General features: G+C 36.4%; 2 protein-coding genes across 2 annotated transcripts; both read left to right on the plus strand.

Moving 5' to 3' along the window:
* The first annotated feature begins 3,320 nt into the window (after nt 1-3,320).
* LOC137745095 (PWWP domain-containing protein 5-like) lies at nt 3,321-6,653 on the plus strand. The gene is made up of 2 exons (XM_068484971.1): nt 3,321-3,460; nt 3,568-6,653. The coding sequence occupies exon 2, from the start codon at nt 3,598-3,600 to the stop codon at nt 6,412-6,414; it is 2,817 nt and encodes a 938-aa protein (XP_068341072.1). The 5' UTR covers nt 3,321-3,460; nt 3,568-3,597; the 3' UTR covers nt 6,415-6,653.
* A 4,296-nt stretch (nt 6,654-10,949) lies between these two features.
* Nucleotides 10,950-15,274, plus strand: LOC137746001 (uncharacterized). Its single transcript, XM_068486043.1, has 8 exons — nt 10,950-11,174; nt 11,692-11,889; nt 12,003-12,266; nt 12,701-12,735; nt 12,816-12,908; nt 13,198-13,351; nt 13,465-14,099; nt 14,349-15,274. Exons 1-8 carry the CDS (start codon nt 11,042-11,044, stop codon nt 14,925-14,927), a joined length of 2,091 nt encoding a protein of 696 aa, XP_068342144.1. The 5' UTR covers nt 10,950-11,041; the 3' UTR covers nt 14,928-15,274.
* The last annotated feature ends 1,468 nt before the right edge of the window (nt 15,275-16,742 follow it).

The following is a 16,742-nucleotide window of genomic DNA, read 5'->3' on the forward strand; positions in this document are numbered from 1 at the left end:
TTTTTACAAAGCTACATATTGTTTCATATTTATTTATATATTACATAGTAAATCTAATTAATTTTATGTAATATATAATAAATTCATTAAATCCGCCTAGGCTCCGCCTACCCTCAGTTCACTGCTCAACTAGCACCTAACGTCTTTTAGAACCTTGGTTTCAACCATGGATAGCAGGCACATCCAAATGTCTTCAATGTATGATACTTAGGAGGAGCATGAAACAAAGTTTCCCAAATACTGATCACAAAAGATTGAGGAGAAGAAGTTAGAGAATCAGCGACCTGTTTGGGAGATGAGAAAATTTAAGAAACGCATTTCAAGAAGAAGAGGGAAGCGTCGGATCGTAGTCGGTTGGACAATGGTGATGATACCATGTAGCAACTAAGAATCTAGATAGAGATTCAGTTATAGAGAAAGAGAATTGTAGATAGTGACTAAAATAAGATTGTGATTTTCATTAACTCAACAGATCATTACACAAGGTATTTATACATAAATATCATATCCCAACAATATATGCCAGCTCAGCATAATGTATAACTAATCACTAATCATCCTAAGCTTAACAGCTAAGCTAGAATCTAATATGGTGGTTTAGGTGCATTGTTGTCGTGTGAGATTGTATTTCTCTTAACATTGAGCACCAACTAGTCACTACTTTCCTCTTAGTCCAGTAGTGCTTTTCTTCCTAACGTCAGCACAAATAGTACTTCTCTTGTGCCACTCAGTACTACGATCTAATAGTATTCTTCCACTTGTAAGTGAGAGGTCTAGATTCAATTCTTGCCAAAAGAAAATTTGAACCACATTATTGCTAGATAGAAGAGGAAGAGGAAACTGAATAGATTTGTTAGATAGAAAAATAAGAACTAACCATTGCATCCTGGGCTGTTATTTCTTCTCTAAAATCCAGCCTTGCCCGAGCATCGATCAACCTTGCCAGACTCTCTAATTGTCTTGCTGTTATTAGTGACATAGCGTGGTCTCTCGGTTTTAAGTAAGATTTTTGCAGTTGTAGGCTTTGAAATCGTGGTTCACCCAAAGTTGAAAATTTAGAGTATAAAAACTGAAGCATTTGATAACTCTTGCAAGAGAAAATGGATGCACAAGAGTTGCAGAAGGTCGTGAAATTCACCTAGGAACACACAATTTTTCTTGCATAAGCAATATACTCACGGAGAAGTTGTACTCGTAATGGAACAAAATCAACATCCTTTTGTGGGTCAAGCCTCAATCTTAAAACCAAATAACCTTCTCCACTAGTATCTATGTCTTTTGCACTCTCTGATGTTGTTTGAAGTAGAAGGCAATATCTTGATTTTTTTAGTACAACGTTATATTTACAAAAAAGGGAGGGGAGTTTGGCTAAGCCACAAAATGGATAACCTAATTTAGTATTGAATTCGCTGTCTACGAGATTCAAACCCAAGGCCTCTCACTTACAAGTGAAGAGGAATACTATCAGACTATAGTACTGAGTGGCAGCAATATCTTGTTAAATAGAGAAGATTTTGTATGTGGAACTACATGACCAACTTATTGTCCACATCATCACTTAAGTGACGAATATTGTTCTTTATCACTTTATTTATCACGGGGTTGGATAAGTTCAAATTTCGAGATCTATAGATACATATTAATCTTAAAATTTAAATGCACCCAATGATAATAAGTAGGATGGTGAGCGTGACTGACACTTCGAGATGGCAAGCAAAAACACACCTAGTGAACCTAATAATTGTCCACTTCTCAAAACGTTAGTTAATTATTTAAAATGTTCTAAAATATTAGAATCCATTTAAAATCACTCCAATAAGTAGTCATTTGGACTTAACCTAAAAATAATTAGAGAATTTTATTTGAATCCGTACAAGTTCGTTCTACATCCAGCTTACTCTTACACCCACATTATTTTTCGTTAGATTATCAGTATCTCTTTAAACTCAAATTTACTACCTAAACTGTCCCCACAAACCTAGTTGAATATGTAAATTTGTCTTTTATTTCCACTTGAAAAATAAAAAAACCAAAATCAAAACATTCTCTGCTTGGCCATTCTCTCTATGCTACAATTGCTTTTGATGGAGTCTTCATCACCCTCTCCAGTGTAGCTCTCAACAAAACTCAAGTTGCTTTGCCTAACCATGTCAAACAAGCCGTCCCCTCTAAACTATCCTCTTCCATTTATTTTGACTTCTCCAACACACTCACTAGTGTTCTCATACATTTGAGTTTGAGTTCACCATGTTATTGCGATTTGTCCACTTTGTAAGGCTTCTCCAACACACTTCAATATCATTGTGATTTCTAACTAATCAAGGAATTGGTCCACACAAAATTGTAACCTCATCAGATAATTAAAATTATGTGACTATAATGCACTTGATTTAAATCATTACTGACGGTTCTAAATCTCAATACTCATCCAGGGAACAAAGTGCTAATTTTAGCCAATTTAGTGAGCCTTAGGGTTGGTTTGGGATTATGGTGTTTAAAAAAGCTTATTAAAAATTTTGGAACATTAAATGTGTTTGGTAAAACAAAACAAAAAAAATTAATTTTTAAAAAATGCTGTCAATGTAAGTAGAAAAGTAGAAGTTGAGGTCTACCATGCTTCTAAAAAATTACTTTTTTTTTTCAAAGCATATTAATCTTTCATGAAATTTCCAAATGGGAAATACCCCACATGTTCTACAAAATTACAATCTTTGCCCCTACATTATTGTTTTTGACAATTATTATATCTCATTAAATACTATATCATTTTTAGTCATTTAACATATTCAAAGCAATTTATATAAAAGTTTACCAATTACTCAGACACTTTTTTTTTTTAATTAAAAGCACTTCTACAAAAAAAAAGGTTTTCCAAACACTTAACAACTTTATTTTACAGCTGATTCTCACATCACAACAGAAGCATTTTTATTTTTTTATTTTTTTGAGTCGAGAAGCAGGTTTTTTAAAAGCACATCAATACCAAACTAAACCTTAGCCAATTTATTAAGCCTTTGTTAGAATATAACGTAGTAAAAAATTACGTAGTGATGAGGGTTTGAATATTAAATGTGAATTTATTTATAAATTTATTTTTTATTATTAATTTTGTCTCGTACAAGATGATAATTATGTATAGTTTAAATGGAGTAGAAAAAAATTATATCAATTCAAATAAAAATTTTCAAATAATTATGTTTTGTTTTGGTCAAAGAAAAATAATTGAATTAAAACAAATAAAAAAGGAAAAGACGGGTAAAGAAAGATATGCGCACAAAATATAACAGCCGCCGATTTCTACCACGTGCACTCTAAGATCTCTGGGCCTTCCTCGTGTCATCGATTTGAAACGGAAATCCTCTGTTATTCCCTGTAGTTCTGAAAGGGTGCCCTCAAAATATTTGACACATTGAAGGAGCTGACAGCCGAAGCAATCGAACCGGCCGAGCCAACCCGGAAGGTACGTCTTGCTACTTCCATCGTCCTCTCTGCATCTCTAGGGTTTCTATATTCTGCACAGTTAGGGTTTCCTGAATGTTGTAGCATAATTTCTATTCTGCTTTCTAGGGTTGTATACGTTTGACTATACCTGACTGTATGGACCTGAACGCCGACGTCGTTTTGGCTGACCCGAGTGACGGGGTTCACCACTCTGAGCCGGCGCTGGGAGTGGTGGGCGAAGTGAATGAAATGGCTTGTGTGGGAGGTGGAGTGAATGGGGGTGTAGAGGAGAAAGGTGAAGTGGTGGATGGAGGTGATGATTCTGAATTGAAATTAGGACTGTTAGATGGGGATGTTGAGGGGAAAGGGAGCATTGTTTCGTCAGAGGTGGCGGTTAATGGCTGGGAAGGTAGAGAGGGCTTGGAGGGACCGCAATTTGGTGCTGGGGGTGTGGTTGGAGAAAATGTTAATAGGTTGGTTTTGAAATCTGAGGATGGTTTGAGGAACGTTGAAACCAGAAGGGGTAGAGGGGAGGATGCGACTTTAGGGGAATGGACAAAAGATGAAGTTGTGGGTTCTGAGGATGGAGATTTGGTGAGTGTTAAGGCCAAGCAGAATGTGGCAGTTCATGGAAGGGATGACATCATGATAGATGAGAAAGAAGAGGACGTTGTTCGAGTAGCTGATATAGCTCCTGCTGAAATAGAAATGGATCAAAAGGTGGAGCAGGGCCAAGTTGAAGACCAGAGTCTTGATGCTTCCAGTTCTATGCGTGGCAATGGTGACATTGAGTATTTGGAAACTGTTGGACAAATAACAAAAGGCACCCCGGCTATGGAAGTGAAAGTTGTTGATCATAGTGAGTCTTTGGATAAAAAAGACCTGAATGTAAGCACGCAGTCTAAGATGGAAACCTGTGATGGACTAGAAAATCAGCCCATGGAAGTTAATGTGGAAGCACAGACAAATGAGAACAAATTGACCCGTGATGTTTCAGAGAATGCGGTTCGGCAGAATACTGAAAATGGAAAATCTACTTCCTCAGATGGGAATGTGTCAAGTGATAGAAATGGAAAGTCTGCTTCCACAGAACTAGAATTCCGTGATTCTGATCTAGTATGGGGAAAGGTAAGGAGTCATCCCTGGTGGCCTGGGCAGATCTGTGATCCTTCCGCTGCATCAGTGAAGGCAAAGAAGTATTTTAAAAGAGGCACTTATCTAATAGCGTATTATTGGGATAATACATTTGCTTGGAATGAAGCAATGCGGATTAAGCCCTTCTTTGAGAACTTTTCACAAATGGAGAAACAAAGCAACATGGAAGAATTCCACAATGCAATTGGTTGTGCTTTGGATGAAGTCTCAAGGCGGGTAGAATTAGGGCTGAGCTGTTCTTGCATATCCAAAGAAGTATATGAAAAACTCAAAACTCAGATAATTGAAAATGCTGGAATCAGTGAAGAAGCAAGTAGAAGAGATGGTGGCGACAAGTCTTTAAGTGCTGCTTCTTTTGAACCTGTGAAACTCATTAGGTTTGTAAAGAAGTTGGCTCAGTTTCCATATAGAAAAGTTGACAGACTAGAACTTGTGACATCAAGGGCCCAATTATCAGCCTTCAATTGCTGGAAGGGTTGTCCTCCACTGCCAGAGTTCAATATACTTGGTGGGTTGCTGACCGATGCTGAAATATTACAATTGGGAGAGAAGCAGTGTGCTGAAGCAAGTGAAAATGCACTTCCAGTAATTAAGGATGAGGATTTGGGGCCGCAATCAAAAAGTAAAGATAACTTACCGCAGAAGCGCAAGAATATGTCTGGAGATAGTATGCGCCCGAGTAAAAAAGAGAGAAGTATACCAGATGTAGTGGCTGAGAAGTATTTGTCTACTCCAGTGAGTGAGAAAGGATTGGAAGGGAAAGTGGGCAGTAAACTGATTTCACAATCTTCCAGTAAGAAACGAAAGGCAGCTGATGCTACATCTGATGACTCGGCAGTAAAGCAACGGAAAATTGAGTCGTCGACAGGGGCTGATAGTAATTCTATACAAAATAAACAGACTTTTAAAGTTGGAGATAGGATACGCAGGGTTGCAAGCCAACTAAGTGGATTGAGCTCAATACTGAAGAATTACAGTGCAACATCTGGAGCAGTTGAAGTTGAGGATAAAGGCAAAGGAACTGAGTACCCATCTCCTGATAAGATGCTGTCTCAGGTCTGCTTGGCGGCTATAGATCCCATGAATGGATACAGCTTCTTGAGTTCCATGATTACTTGCTTCCAGGAATTTAGGAATACTATATGCTTGGACCATTCCAATCCAAAGGAGGATCAAATGTCTCTGGAACAAATGTTTGGTGGTAAGCTGGTTAAGAAATCAATCAGGAGTGGGAAGAAATCAATGAGCTCCGGCATTACTGAAAAATCCAAGTCACAAGAAATTCCTCCTGAGCAATCATCACTCAAGAGTCGAAATGAAAATGAAGGATTAGTGCCTGGAGCTCCAAGTGATATAGAGACCTCTACTGATGAACAGCAAGCAAGTCTTGAGTCGGATCCCAATTTGGATTCTGAACAGAAAATTGCTGGTGGAGATATTGAGTCAGAAACAGTGAAGCCAGCTCTTGTCTCAAGTGAGAGTTGTGATGAATATCTCTCTCGGACAGCTCTGATCTTGAAATTTTCAGATTTGGAGTCCGTCCCTTCAGAGAAAAACCTGAAGAAAATATTTAGCCGCTATGGACCCTTGACTGAAGTGATGAGGAATAACCGCCGGGCCACAGTGGTTTTCGAGAAACGTTCTGATGCTGAAACAGCTTTCAGCAGCACAGGGAAATACAGTACTTTTGGACCTTCACTTGTCGGTTACAGCCTCAAGTACCTGCCGTCTAAACCAAGTAAAGCTGCTTCTTCAACCAATGCGAAAAAGCGTGGCAGAAAATGTGCAACAGCGCCTGGAGGCAATGCAACTAAGTGATACCTTCTGTTCAGGTAAAAGCTCAACAATGAAGTTACTGTTCTGTTTTTTCTTTTACGAAACTTTCAAGCAAGAAACCATATGAATTTGTAGTTGACTCGGTATTTTTGTCGAAATTGATAGGACGAAGGCTAAATAAATATGTGTATATCCATGTAGCGTATTTCGTAATCGGCTTTCAGAACTTCATAATGTAACTATCTGGTACAATTAGGATAGTTCTCTTGCTGTGTCTGACATATTTTCGAGCAGTGTCTCAGATTCTCATTTCCACCATCAGAGTAGATTTGAACCTTTTATATAACACAAGTGAAGCTAAACCTGTCTCCTGAGCAAATTTCATCTCCCTTGATTTTCTGTTGATTCTATTTTTTCAAGGTTTGGGCATGCGTCCGCTCTTCAAATTTCGAAGTACTTGTTCGTGTCATGTTTACTTGCTTGGAATGTGTAATTACGGGATTTATTATAATCCTGATTTTCGATTTTTTTCTCTGTTATGTTTACTAACGCATAGGAATCAAAACATACAATTTTTCTTCAATAGGCTGGGAAATGAACGATGAAGATTGACTTTATGGAAATTTTCGTCAATCTTTACCGTTTATTCGCGAACCATTGAAGACAACCCCCAAAATATATGGGGCCAATTTGTATTTCTGGATCAGAAAAGCCAAGTGCTAGATTGATTGATTGAGGTGAGTTGATCTCATTCCAGCTTTCCCTTATTCTTAGCTTTTTCCAATCCAAGCAAGCGTGTCATCTATTTGTCTTCCACTTTTTAATTATTTTTCCGATGCAAGAGTAAAATAGTTTATAAAGAACAAATTGAAGAAAACATGAGATCAACCATCCGTACGTCCATGTTATAGCAAGTGAATTAGTAAAAGACCCGCTACAGTGTAATAACGGTCACACTAAAAAATTGCTCGAAATGTGGGTACGGATATTTGATCAATGCTTGAGAGAAACTCTTCTTTACTTTCTTTAGACCATAATCATCTTCTTTCGAATTTGGTCAACACGGGTATAATTGAGAAAAACATTGGGTAAAGCAGATGTGCTTCTTCTATCGCCTTCCTTACGTTTTAAATTTTTACGTAGATTTTTGTTGGTGATAAGAAAAAAGAATATTGTTTGGTTTTTCGAATTTTATTTTTTCAATTTTTAAATGTTGATAAAATACGTAGGGAGGTTAGGATGGAAGCAAATATTCTAAGCTACTCTGGAGTAGACCCGGCAGTTTCTGACACGACACGATGACACGACACGAAAACGACACGAAAATAACGGGTTTCGGGTCAACACGATAACTTATCGGGTCATTATCGGGTGACCCGTTAAGAACCCGTTAATAACGGGTTGTTAACGGGTATACACGCAGGTAACACGTGGGTAACCTGTTTCGACCCGTTAAGAAAAAAATGATTTTGATAATTTTAAAGTTTAATTACTAAAAGATTTATTATAAAATACAATAGCCCTATTAATATATTATATGTACAATATATTCTATATTAAATATATAGTTTTGTATTATTATTCTATATAAGTTAAAAAAAACAAAAATTTTGTCATTATTTATTTTTATTATGAGAGTTCCTTATTATCAATACTAGGATATCATATGGGAGCTCTCCTTCCTTGAAGGAGGAAATTCTGACCCATAGGTTGTCAAGCAAAGGCCAAAGGGTTAAGACTTAGGAGTCATGCTGCTTCATTTGATTTTATAAAATCATGCACATTTGATTTTAGGGAGAGAGAGAGAGAGTCCAACTTATAAAATCAAATATGCTTCCCTAAAAGGCTTAAAGCCTTAAACCATGCTACCAGAAGGAAACCATGAGCCAGGCCCACCTCAATAGTCAATACCCTTGAAAAGTTTAGGATAATAAATTTTATTTAATATGTTGTTGTCCAAAATTAAAATAAACTAAGAAGACATACATACAAGTATGAAAAATGTCAAAGAATATATAAACACTTGTGATTCATCATTATTCCTCTACCAGTATATAATGGTTACACTTACATTATCGTTTAGATTTTTAAAATCCTCCAAATCCTCATAAATAATGTTTTTTATTTGAGGGAAAAATTAATAAAGTTAATAATAATTATTGTAGAAGTGTAAAAAATGTAAAAAAAATATACAATCACTCATAATGACAAGCTTTACAACTTTCATGAAGGGGCCAGCTTCAAAATCCAACACTATAATCCATAAACCTTAAATTTATATTTAACCGTTGATTGTCATTTACGCCTTATTCTTGTTACTGAATTTCATTTTTTAAATTTTCTTTTTTGAAAACATGATCATCTGGCGGATGTAAGAAGATGAGCGGTTTAGATCTTTAATATCATGTTTCAATATTTACGGTTAATTGAAATATGAGTCGATGTCATATAGTTTGTAGAAACTTTATAAACATCAAGCAATATTTTCACTAACCATAAAACTATGAACATAATATCAACGATCCAAACCGTTCATCTTTTGGCATCCTCTAATAGATCATGTTTTAAAAAAAAAAAATCTGAAAAAAAAAAATTTGATGAGAAAAATGAAGCGTAAATGTAAACAACAATCAACGGTTAAATTTTAATCTATGATTTATATGATTATAGTGGCGAATTTCAAAGTTAAGCTCTTCACGAAAGTTGTAAAGCTTGTTATTACGAGCGTTTATATATTTTTTCTATATTTTTTATACTTCTACATTAATTTAAAAACTATTAAAGACTTCAAACAAAAAATAAATAAATAAATAAAAGCCACTAACAAAGCCAGCCCACTGACTTTGAGAGCCCAGGGCCAGGCTGCCAGCCCACTGCCCAAATGCAAATGCCCAGCAGCCCTAAATAATAAATCTAATCACTTTCTCTAGTGACCCAAATCCTCATAAATAATGTTTTTTATTTGAGGGAAAAATTAATAAAGTTAATAATAATTATTGTAGAAGTGTAAAAAATGTAAAAAAAAATATACAATCACTCATAATGACAAGCTTTACAACTTTCATGAAGGGGTCAGCTTCGAAATCCAACACTATAATCCATAAACCTTAAATTTATATTTAACCGTTGATTGTCATTTACGCCTTATTCTTGTTACTGAATTTCATTTTTTAAATTTTCTTTTTTGAAAACATGATCATCTGGCGGATGTAAGAAGATGAGCGGTTTAGATCTTTAATATCATGTTTCGATATTTACGGTTAATTGAAATATGAGTCGATGTCATATAGTTTGTAGAAACTTTATAAACATCAAGCAATATTTTCACTAACCATAAAACTCTGAACATAATATCAACGATCCAAACCGTTCATCTTTTGGCATCCTCTAATAGATCATGTTTTCAAAAAAAAAAAAATCTGAAAAAACAAAATTTGATGAGAAAAATGAAGCGTAAATGTAAACAACAATCAACGGTTAAATTTTAATCTATGATTTATATGATTATAGTGACGAATTTCAAAGTTAAGCTCTTCACGAAAATTGTAAAGCTTGTTATTACGAGCGTTTATATATTTTTTCTATATTTTTTATACTTCTACATTAATTAAAAAACTATTAAAGACTTCAAACAAAAAAATAAATAAATAAATAAAAGCCACTAACAAAGCCAGCCCACTGACTTTGAGAGCCCAGGGCCCAGGCTGCCAGCCCACTGCCCAAATGCAAATGCCCAGCAGCCCTAAATAATAAATCTAATCCCTTTCTCTAGTGACCCAAATCCTCATAAATAATGTTTTTTATTTGAGGGAAAAATTAATAAAGTTAATAATAATAATTAGTTTGGGCGTGCAACCTTTTTTTCACGCAAAAAAGTATTATGTTTTTTTATTTAATTATTTATTAGTTTAAAAAATATTTTTCTTAACAGGTAACGGGTCGGGTCATATTACCTGTTAATATTATCGGGTCGATTTCGGGTCGGGTCATTTTACCCGTTTATTTTAACGGGTGTTACACGACACGACCCGTTAAGATATCGGGTATGACACGAAAACGACACGAACACGGGCAACACGACACGAATGCCAGGTCTACTCTGGAGTATGAAAAGTTAATGACCCATTTTTTTTTAAACAAATGATATTATTTACGCTAAAGGGGAGGGGTTGACTTAGCCTCACAATAGGCTAGTAATAATGTGATTCAGATTCGTCTTTGGCAAGAATCAAACATGATACTTCTCACAAATGAAAATGAATATCACTAAATCATAGTATTAAGCGGAAAAATATTCCGATTTTTAACTGTTAGATCTTAACTTTGTCTTTTTAAATAAATATTCAACATTCAGAATATCTTATGCTCTAGAATACAATAGAAAATCTCAAATGAGAGATGGGCCTTATGTAGGCCTATCACCTACTTTTTGATCAATATGGGGGCCCATGTTCTGGTGTGCCCATGCAATAAGTAAAACACCGTTAATCCGGTCAGAGTAAAGTCCACACAAGACGCTCCCCATTTTTTTATTTAATTAAATTATTACAATTTTGAACCGCCGCTTCTTCGCTGTTCAAAATATTTCGTTTCACCTTCTCCACAGAACGACTGTGCTTTTTCCATCACTGCAGCAACCCCGATCCAATCCTATTCGATTTCGCCCGAGATGTACGAGTCCGAGTCGGCGAACAAGAGGACCGATTCCACCCAATCGAGGCGGCTCAGCCTCATTGACGTCTCAGCTGAGGACGATTCGCTCCTCAATTCGTTTGCTGGAGACAACATGTTTTCAATTTCAGGTCCCCTTCAATTTCACCATTTTTTAGGATTTTTTTTAGATTTATTTTCAATTTTTGTAGGAATTTGAGGTTTTCTTCGAAGCTGAATGATCTTGTTCGTGCAATGCTGGGAATGGTTGAATTGATTCCCTTGTTGTTTGAAAGTACATGAATTTTTTGACACTTTACGTTCATTCGATATGCAAATTCAGGGCTTTTCGATAGCTGATTAGGTTAGAGTATCACCAAGGCATATTTCATTGTTATCTACAGGGGGAAAGTGGGAAATTGTTCTCGAGCACAATATTAGGTGTTAAATTAGAAAATGAAATCTTAATTTTGTGTGAGGGAAGCAAGGAATTCGATTTCCTAGCACGGCGACACCTTATGTTATGCACGGGCTGAGTGTGGAGGAATGAGAGAAAAATTGCTCTTGTGTAATTTTATAATTTCTATATTTCTGCCTTCGCTAGTGAATGAGAAAAATTACTCTGGTTGGTTTCGCATTTTATCTAATCTTTCGCAATGTGGTATGCAGAAGACCAGGAAAACAGAAGTTTTCAATTGTTTGAGGGTATGACTGCTAACAAATTAGAGGATGTGCCTGAAAACTTTGAGCTAACCAAGCAAGTAACTGAACCTTCTGAATCACTGGAACCTGAAATGACAAAGAAAAGTGGCAAGTGCAATCTTCGCAAGAGTTTAGCTTGGGATAGAGCCTTTTTCACCAGTGCAGGTACGCTTGTGTGTAGATTTTATTGTCAGAAGGTTTTCAGTCAATGTGATTCAGGTTATTTCCATCTTGCACATTCCAATTCATAGCGGGTGATACAAATTTTGTGGATTCAGGTGTTCTGGATCCTGAGGAGCTGTCTTGCATGATTGACGGAGATAAGACTGGAAAAAAGATGTTACCCGGAATTCAAGAGGAAATTCACAGATCCACCGATTCCATCTCCACATTAGGAAGTGATACTTTGACACTAGAAAGTAGTGAGGCCAATTTGTTTGAAGATGTGAGAGCTTCAATCCAGAAATCCAGTAAAGCATCCAAAGCAGTGAATGAAAGTATGAAAGATGGTTCGGGAGTAACAGAAACCAATAATAGTGGCAGTAAGTATACTTCTATACCTTGTATTCTGTATGAAACAAAAAAGTGTGTGGATTCGCCTGGTTTAGGTGCTCGCAAATTTGTGCTTGACGACAAGGATTGGAAGCAGAAATGGAATTAGGGCCACAGATTTACTTGTTTCTTCCTTTTTGTCCCTATTTTGAAGCACATAGACATAAATTGGAAGTTGAAGGGATAGAGGGAATTTAACCGATTCTTTACTATACTCTCTCTCTCTCTCTCTCTCTCTCTCTCTCTCTCTCTCTCTCTCTCTCTAGAGAAGTAATGTTGGTGTTATATATATATAATACCCTTGTTGAGGGAACTTAGAAACTATTTTGAAACCTTTGTGGTACCACTGCCTTCACACTTCTCATACCAGCCAATTTTCTTGGTAACTTATTTTCCAAACTAACCAGGTCTAGTCATTTTTCAGCTTCGAAGGGGATCAATGTTGTTTCTCAAAACAAGGTATGCCGAGTTAATGCGTGCAAGCTTCAGTTTCACTGATTCGATCACAAGAATATCTGAGATAATGTTGTGAATTTCAGGTGATGCCTAGATTTGCTTCTAAGAAGCCAACTGTCAGTGTGCAAAAACCAGGGAAAGTGAAAAAGGCATCTACATGTCCAGACGTATCACAGGCATGTGAAACAAACATAGATATCAATGCCAATTATGCTATACCATCAAAATTACTCACTGTTTATAATACAAGCAGTTAGTTCTGGAACAAATACTACTGGGAAATGAATCTGTTTGTCATAGTATAACGACGATTCAACCAACTATGAAGCTATTAATGCTATTTGAATTCAACATTACAGAGATCATATTTCTTCTCTATGCTGATTTAGTCATTTAAACAGTATTAAAAAGAGATCTGGTCTTGATATCTTTAATTGACACATCACTTATGTTCTCTAAATGAAGTCTGATTCTGCACGTGGAGACACATCTACATCTCTTTTGAAGCGAACAAAGGTAATAGGGAAGCCTATACCTAGCCCAAAACCTTTAACCAAGAGGGCTTCTCTGGGTAGCAAACTTATCCAAAGGGAAAAGGATAATGTCAAAAGTGCAACTGGTAACAAGAACTTCTGTTTGATTATATTTCTTCTTTTTTTCTCCTTGAAGGCCGAAGTGTTTATGCTTGTGGTATAAAGTTATCATTCTCTAATCCTAGTTTGACCATTGCAGGTAGAGGGGCTCCATTGCCAAAAATACCCTCAAGTTCACGAGTTCTACCTGGGCCTGGACCATTAGCTAGATCTTCCTTTTTGGATACTTCACCCGGAACCAAGAGAGAAGGAGCTCCTTCCTCATTTGATAGTTCTGGCAGTACTTCTAACAACATTGGTCCCTGCAACTCCAAGAGAAAAACTGATTCCAGGACTGCCAATCCCCCTTCCTCCGGTTCTACCAGCAAAACACCATCACGAATTGAGCCAAGAAATAAATGTCAATCTGGAAAATCTCTTCTGTCAACTAACAAGGTGCCTGGGACAAAGCTGGTTACTAGCACATCCCCTGCTCACTCATGGTCCTCAGAGTCATCGTCGTCATTTTCAACTTTAGAAAAAATGTCATACAGTCCAAGAGCTAACCTTGACACAAGATCGTCCAAAAGCGGCTCCGTAGGTGGTGATGCACCAGATATTCTAGATTTGAAAAACCATATTTATGATCAAAGCTCAATTGGAAATGAGACTCAGGTGACTGGGTTGCTTCGTCAGTGTGATGTGAAATCTTCAACCGAAAATAGTGGACTTCCTCCAGCTTCAAAACCTTCCGGACTACGATTGCCATCACCCAAAATTGGCTTCTTTGATGGGGTTCGTTTTTCCTTGCCTCTTGATTCTTGTGTTCTATATGGGAAATTATTATCTCTAGTCTCCTAAGTTGAATAAGATAAACTATGCTGTTACCGGAAGGCCTAGGCTAAATAACTTCAAAGTAGCATTTTTGTGAATGTGACGAAACTAATGTTAGCAAAATCACCTTGTTATTTTTCTTTTGTTTCTCTTTTAAATAACCACCTGGTCCCCTCAAAAAATAACCGCCTGGTGTTTTACTTTATGCAGGCGAAAACAGCGGTGTCCTCCCCAAAGGGAAGTATGCAGCCTCATCCTGTTGTACGTAGTGGCTTGCCTAAAAGTGGGGTGCGAAGTGTTATCCTGAGTGCGGGACAAAACAAGGGAAAGGTGGGAAAACTTTTACCTGTTAGAAATGTATCTAAATTGGGGAATAAGACCACTGATGCTCAAAAAACGTCCTTTAGCACGAAACCTAAGTCTCCAGTACCACTCCAGCAAGCATCCAGTGCTGCAAAGGTCCTTCGTCCTTCAAGGAACAGCATATCTCCTAAAGTTCCAAGTCAAGGGCCTCATAAATCTGGCAGAGAAAATCACTTGAAGGATGAGAAAGTTGGAACTGAAGAACATGGTACTGACATTAATGAGCAAGAAAACTGTGTTGTAGAGTTAAGGGGCAGCCCTGCTTTCTCAAAAGATAAAGTGAGCCCACAATTGAAGGTTCATTCCCATGGGAAGGCAGCAAAAGTCACTCCTATTAATGGCGGGTCTCCTACTATTTTTGATACAAGTTCCACTTGTAATGCCGACAACATACCCCTTTCTGATAAATTGGGTGATGCAACATAGGAACCAAGTGATTTCAAGCAGTCGGAAAAATCCCATCTCGAAGATCAGGTTAGTGGCTTGAGCAAACAAGTTGGAGCCATGAACATAGACACAGAGATGGTGTTTATTTAAAAGAGTAGCATTTTCTTGTAACGAACCTTTGCAACGCGTGTGGGCTTGTTGATAATTCAAGAGGATCACCTGTGCTGAAGGGAGAACAAGCCGAGATTAGGGCAGTAGCGTTGAAAGTGGTCTTGTTGCATAGGATTGTTCTGTAGGTCTTTGCATTGAAATTGTTTGCTTGGTGCATATATCAACAAGAAGAACGCATTTGAGTTGCCAATTAAATGGTTTTTCGTGTACCCTTATTCTATATTACGTTAAGTCTACTGCATTTCCCCTGCCTTCTCTCTCTCTCTCTCTCTTCTCTCATAAAATTCGACCGTTAGAATATTTCACACCCTAATTTGATTGTTTGAATATTTCACACTCTAGACATTGAGCTTATAAGTTAGCCTAATGAATCTAGATGACAGATCATCACACGAGAATGAATGACTACCACCATCAATGACCACTCCTAGTCCTTAATTGTATACTGACAAGAAGAGATGACACTTTAAGGATATGTCTGTCCAGACAACAACTCTGAGCTACACGTTGGCCATCAATGAGAAAAGAAGTCTACAAGGAACATAAATATTGTCAGGTCTAACGTTCCGGTAAAGTGATTTTCATGAACTTAAACTTACCGTTGTTATTTGTTGTAACTCCTTTATGGATTATTTGGGAAGTATGCTAAACCGCGGTGTTTCAAGAATGTTAAACTTGCATGGTATGAATTTTATGAGTACAAAACCAACAACCGAGCGTGGATGGCCGGGGAGTTATTCCAAGAGTATGCTCAATGACTCGATAGACAAAGGGATGATTGACTCATATTTTAGAAAAGTCTCGTAGTCAAATCATAAGAATTATGATACATATTATTAGTTTATATATTATATGGGACTTATATGAGGTTTTTTTTAATAATATATTATCTTATAAATTTAGCGAACTATTAATTTAGTACATTATTTTTCAAGTTGCAAAATATTATTTAATTGAGGTTATTAATTTAATAGGCATTAAATTATTGAGATTCTACTGTACTTGGTTTTTGATGGTCATGATTTGACATTGGTGCTTAAATAGTAACTGGGTTTTCTTTCACTTGGCATGTTGTTTTTTTTTATTCGCCCAAAAAATACTCCGTAAATAAATTGAAAATATTTTTGCTCATTACTGTTGACTGATGGTGATATTCACTCTCTACCCTATTGAAAACCAGCAGTTACTAAAGTTCATTCTCCATCAATATAGGCCCCAAAATTGCTTTGGTTAACATTTGATAAAGTATGATACTTTTGGAGTTTCCCATAAACAAAAAAACAAAAACAAAAAAATAAAGTATGATACTATTGGAATAAAATTCCTCACATCGAGAAGAAAAGAGATTCACAAAAAGTACATGAATGAAATATGAACACACTATTTTTCCTCCGTCATTCAATCTAATTCATTCAATATGATATCGAAAAATTAAAAAAAACTGTTTAAAAATAGAAAAAATTACGTGTGCTTATCATTTCTCAATTGAATCCTATCTTTAGCATAACTTCACTTTCAATCCAAGACTCAAAACACATCCAAATATTTTGTGTTTAGTTTGCTTTTAGTACACATAATAATCATTTATGCATGCTAGGGCCCTTTGATATCCATGATTAGTGAGAGAACAATACTTCATGTTAAACAAATACTTTTCGTAAGTTTTATCTTTTGGCATCCATG

The sequence above is a fragment of the Pyrus communis genome, chromosome 9 (genome assembly GCF_963583255.1).
Source record: "Pyrus communis chromosome 9, drPyrComm1.1, whole genome shotgun sequence".
Classification (NCBI taxonomy): domain Eukaryota; kingdom Viridiplantae; phylum Streptophyta; class Magnoliopsida; order Rosales; family Rosaceae; genus Pyrus; species Pyrus communis.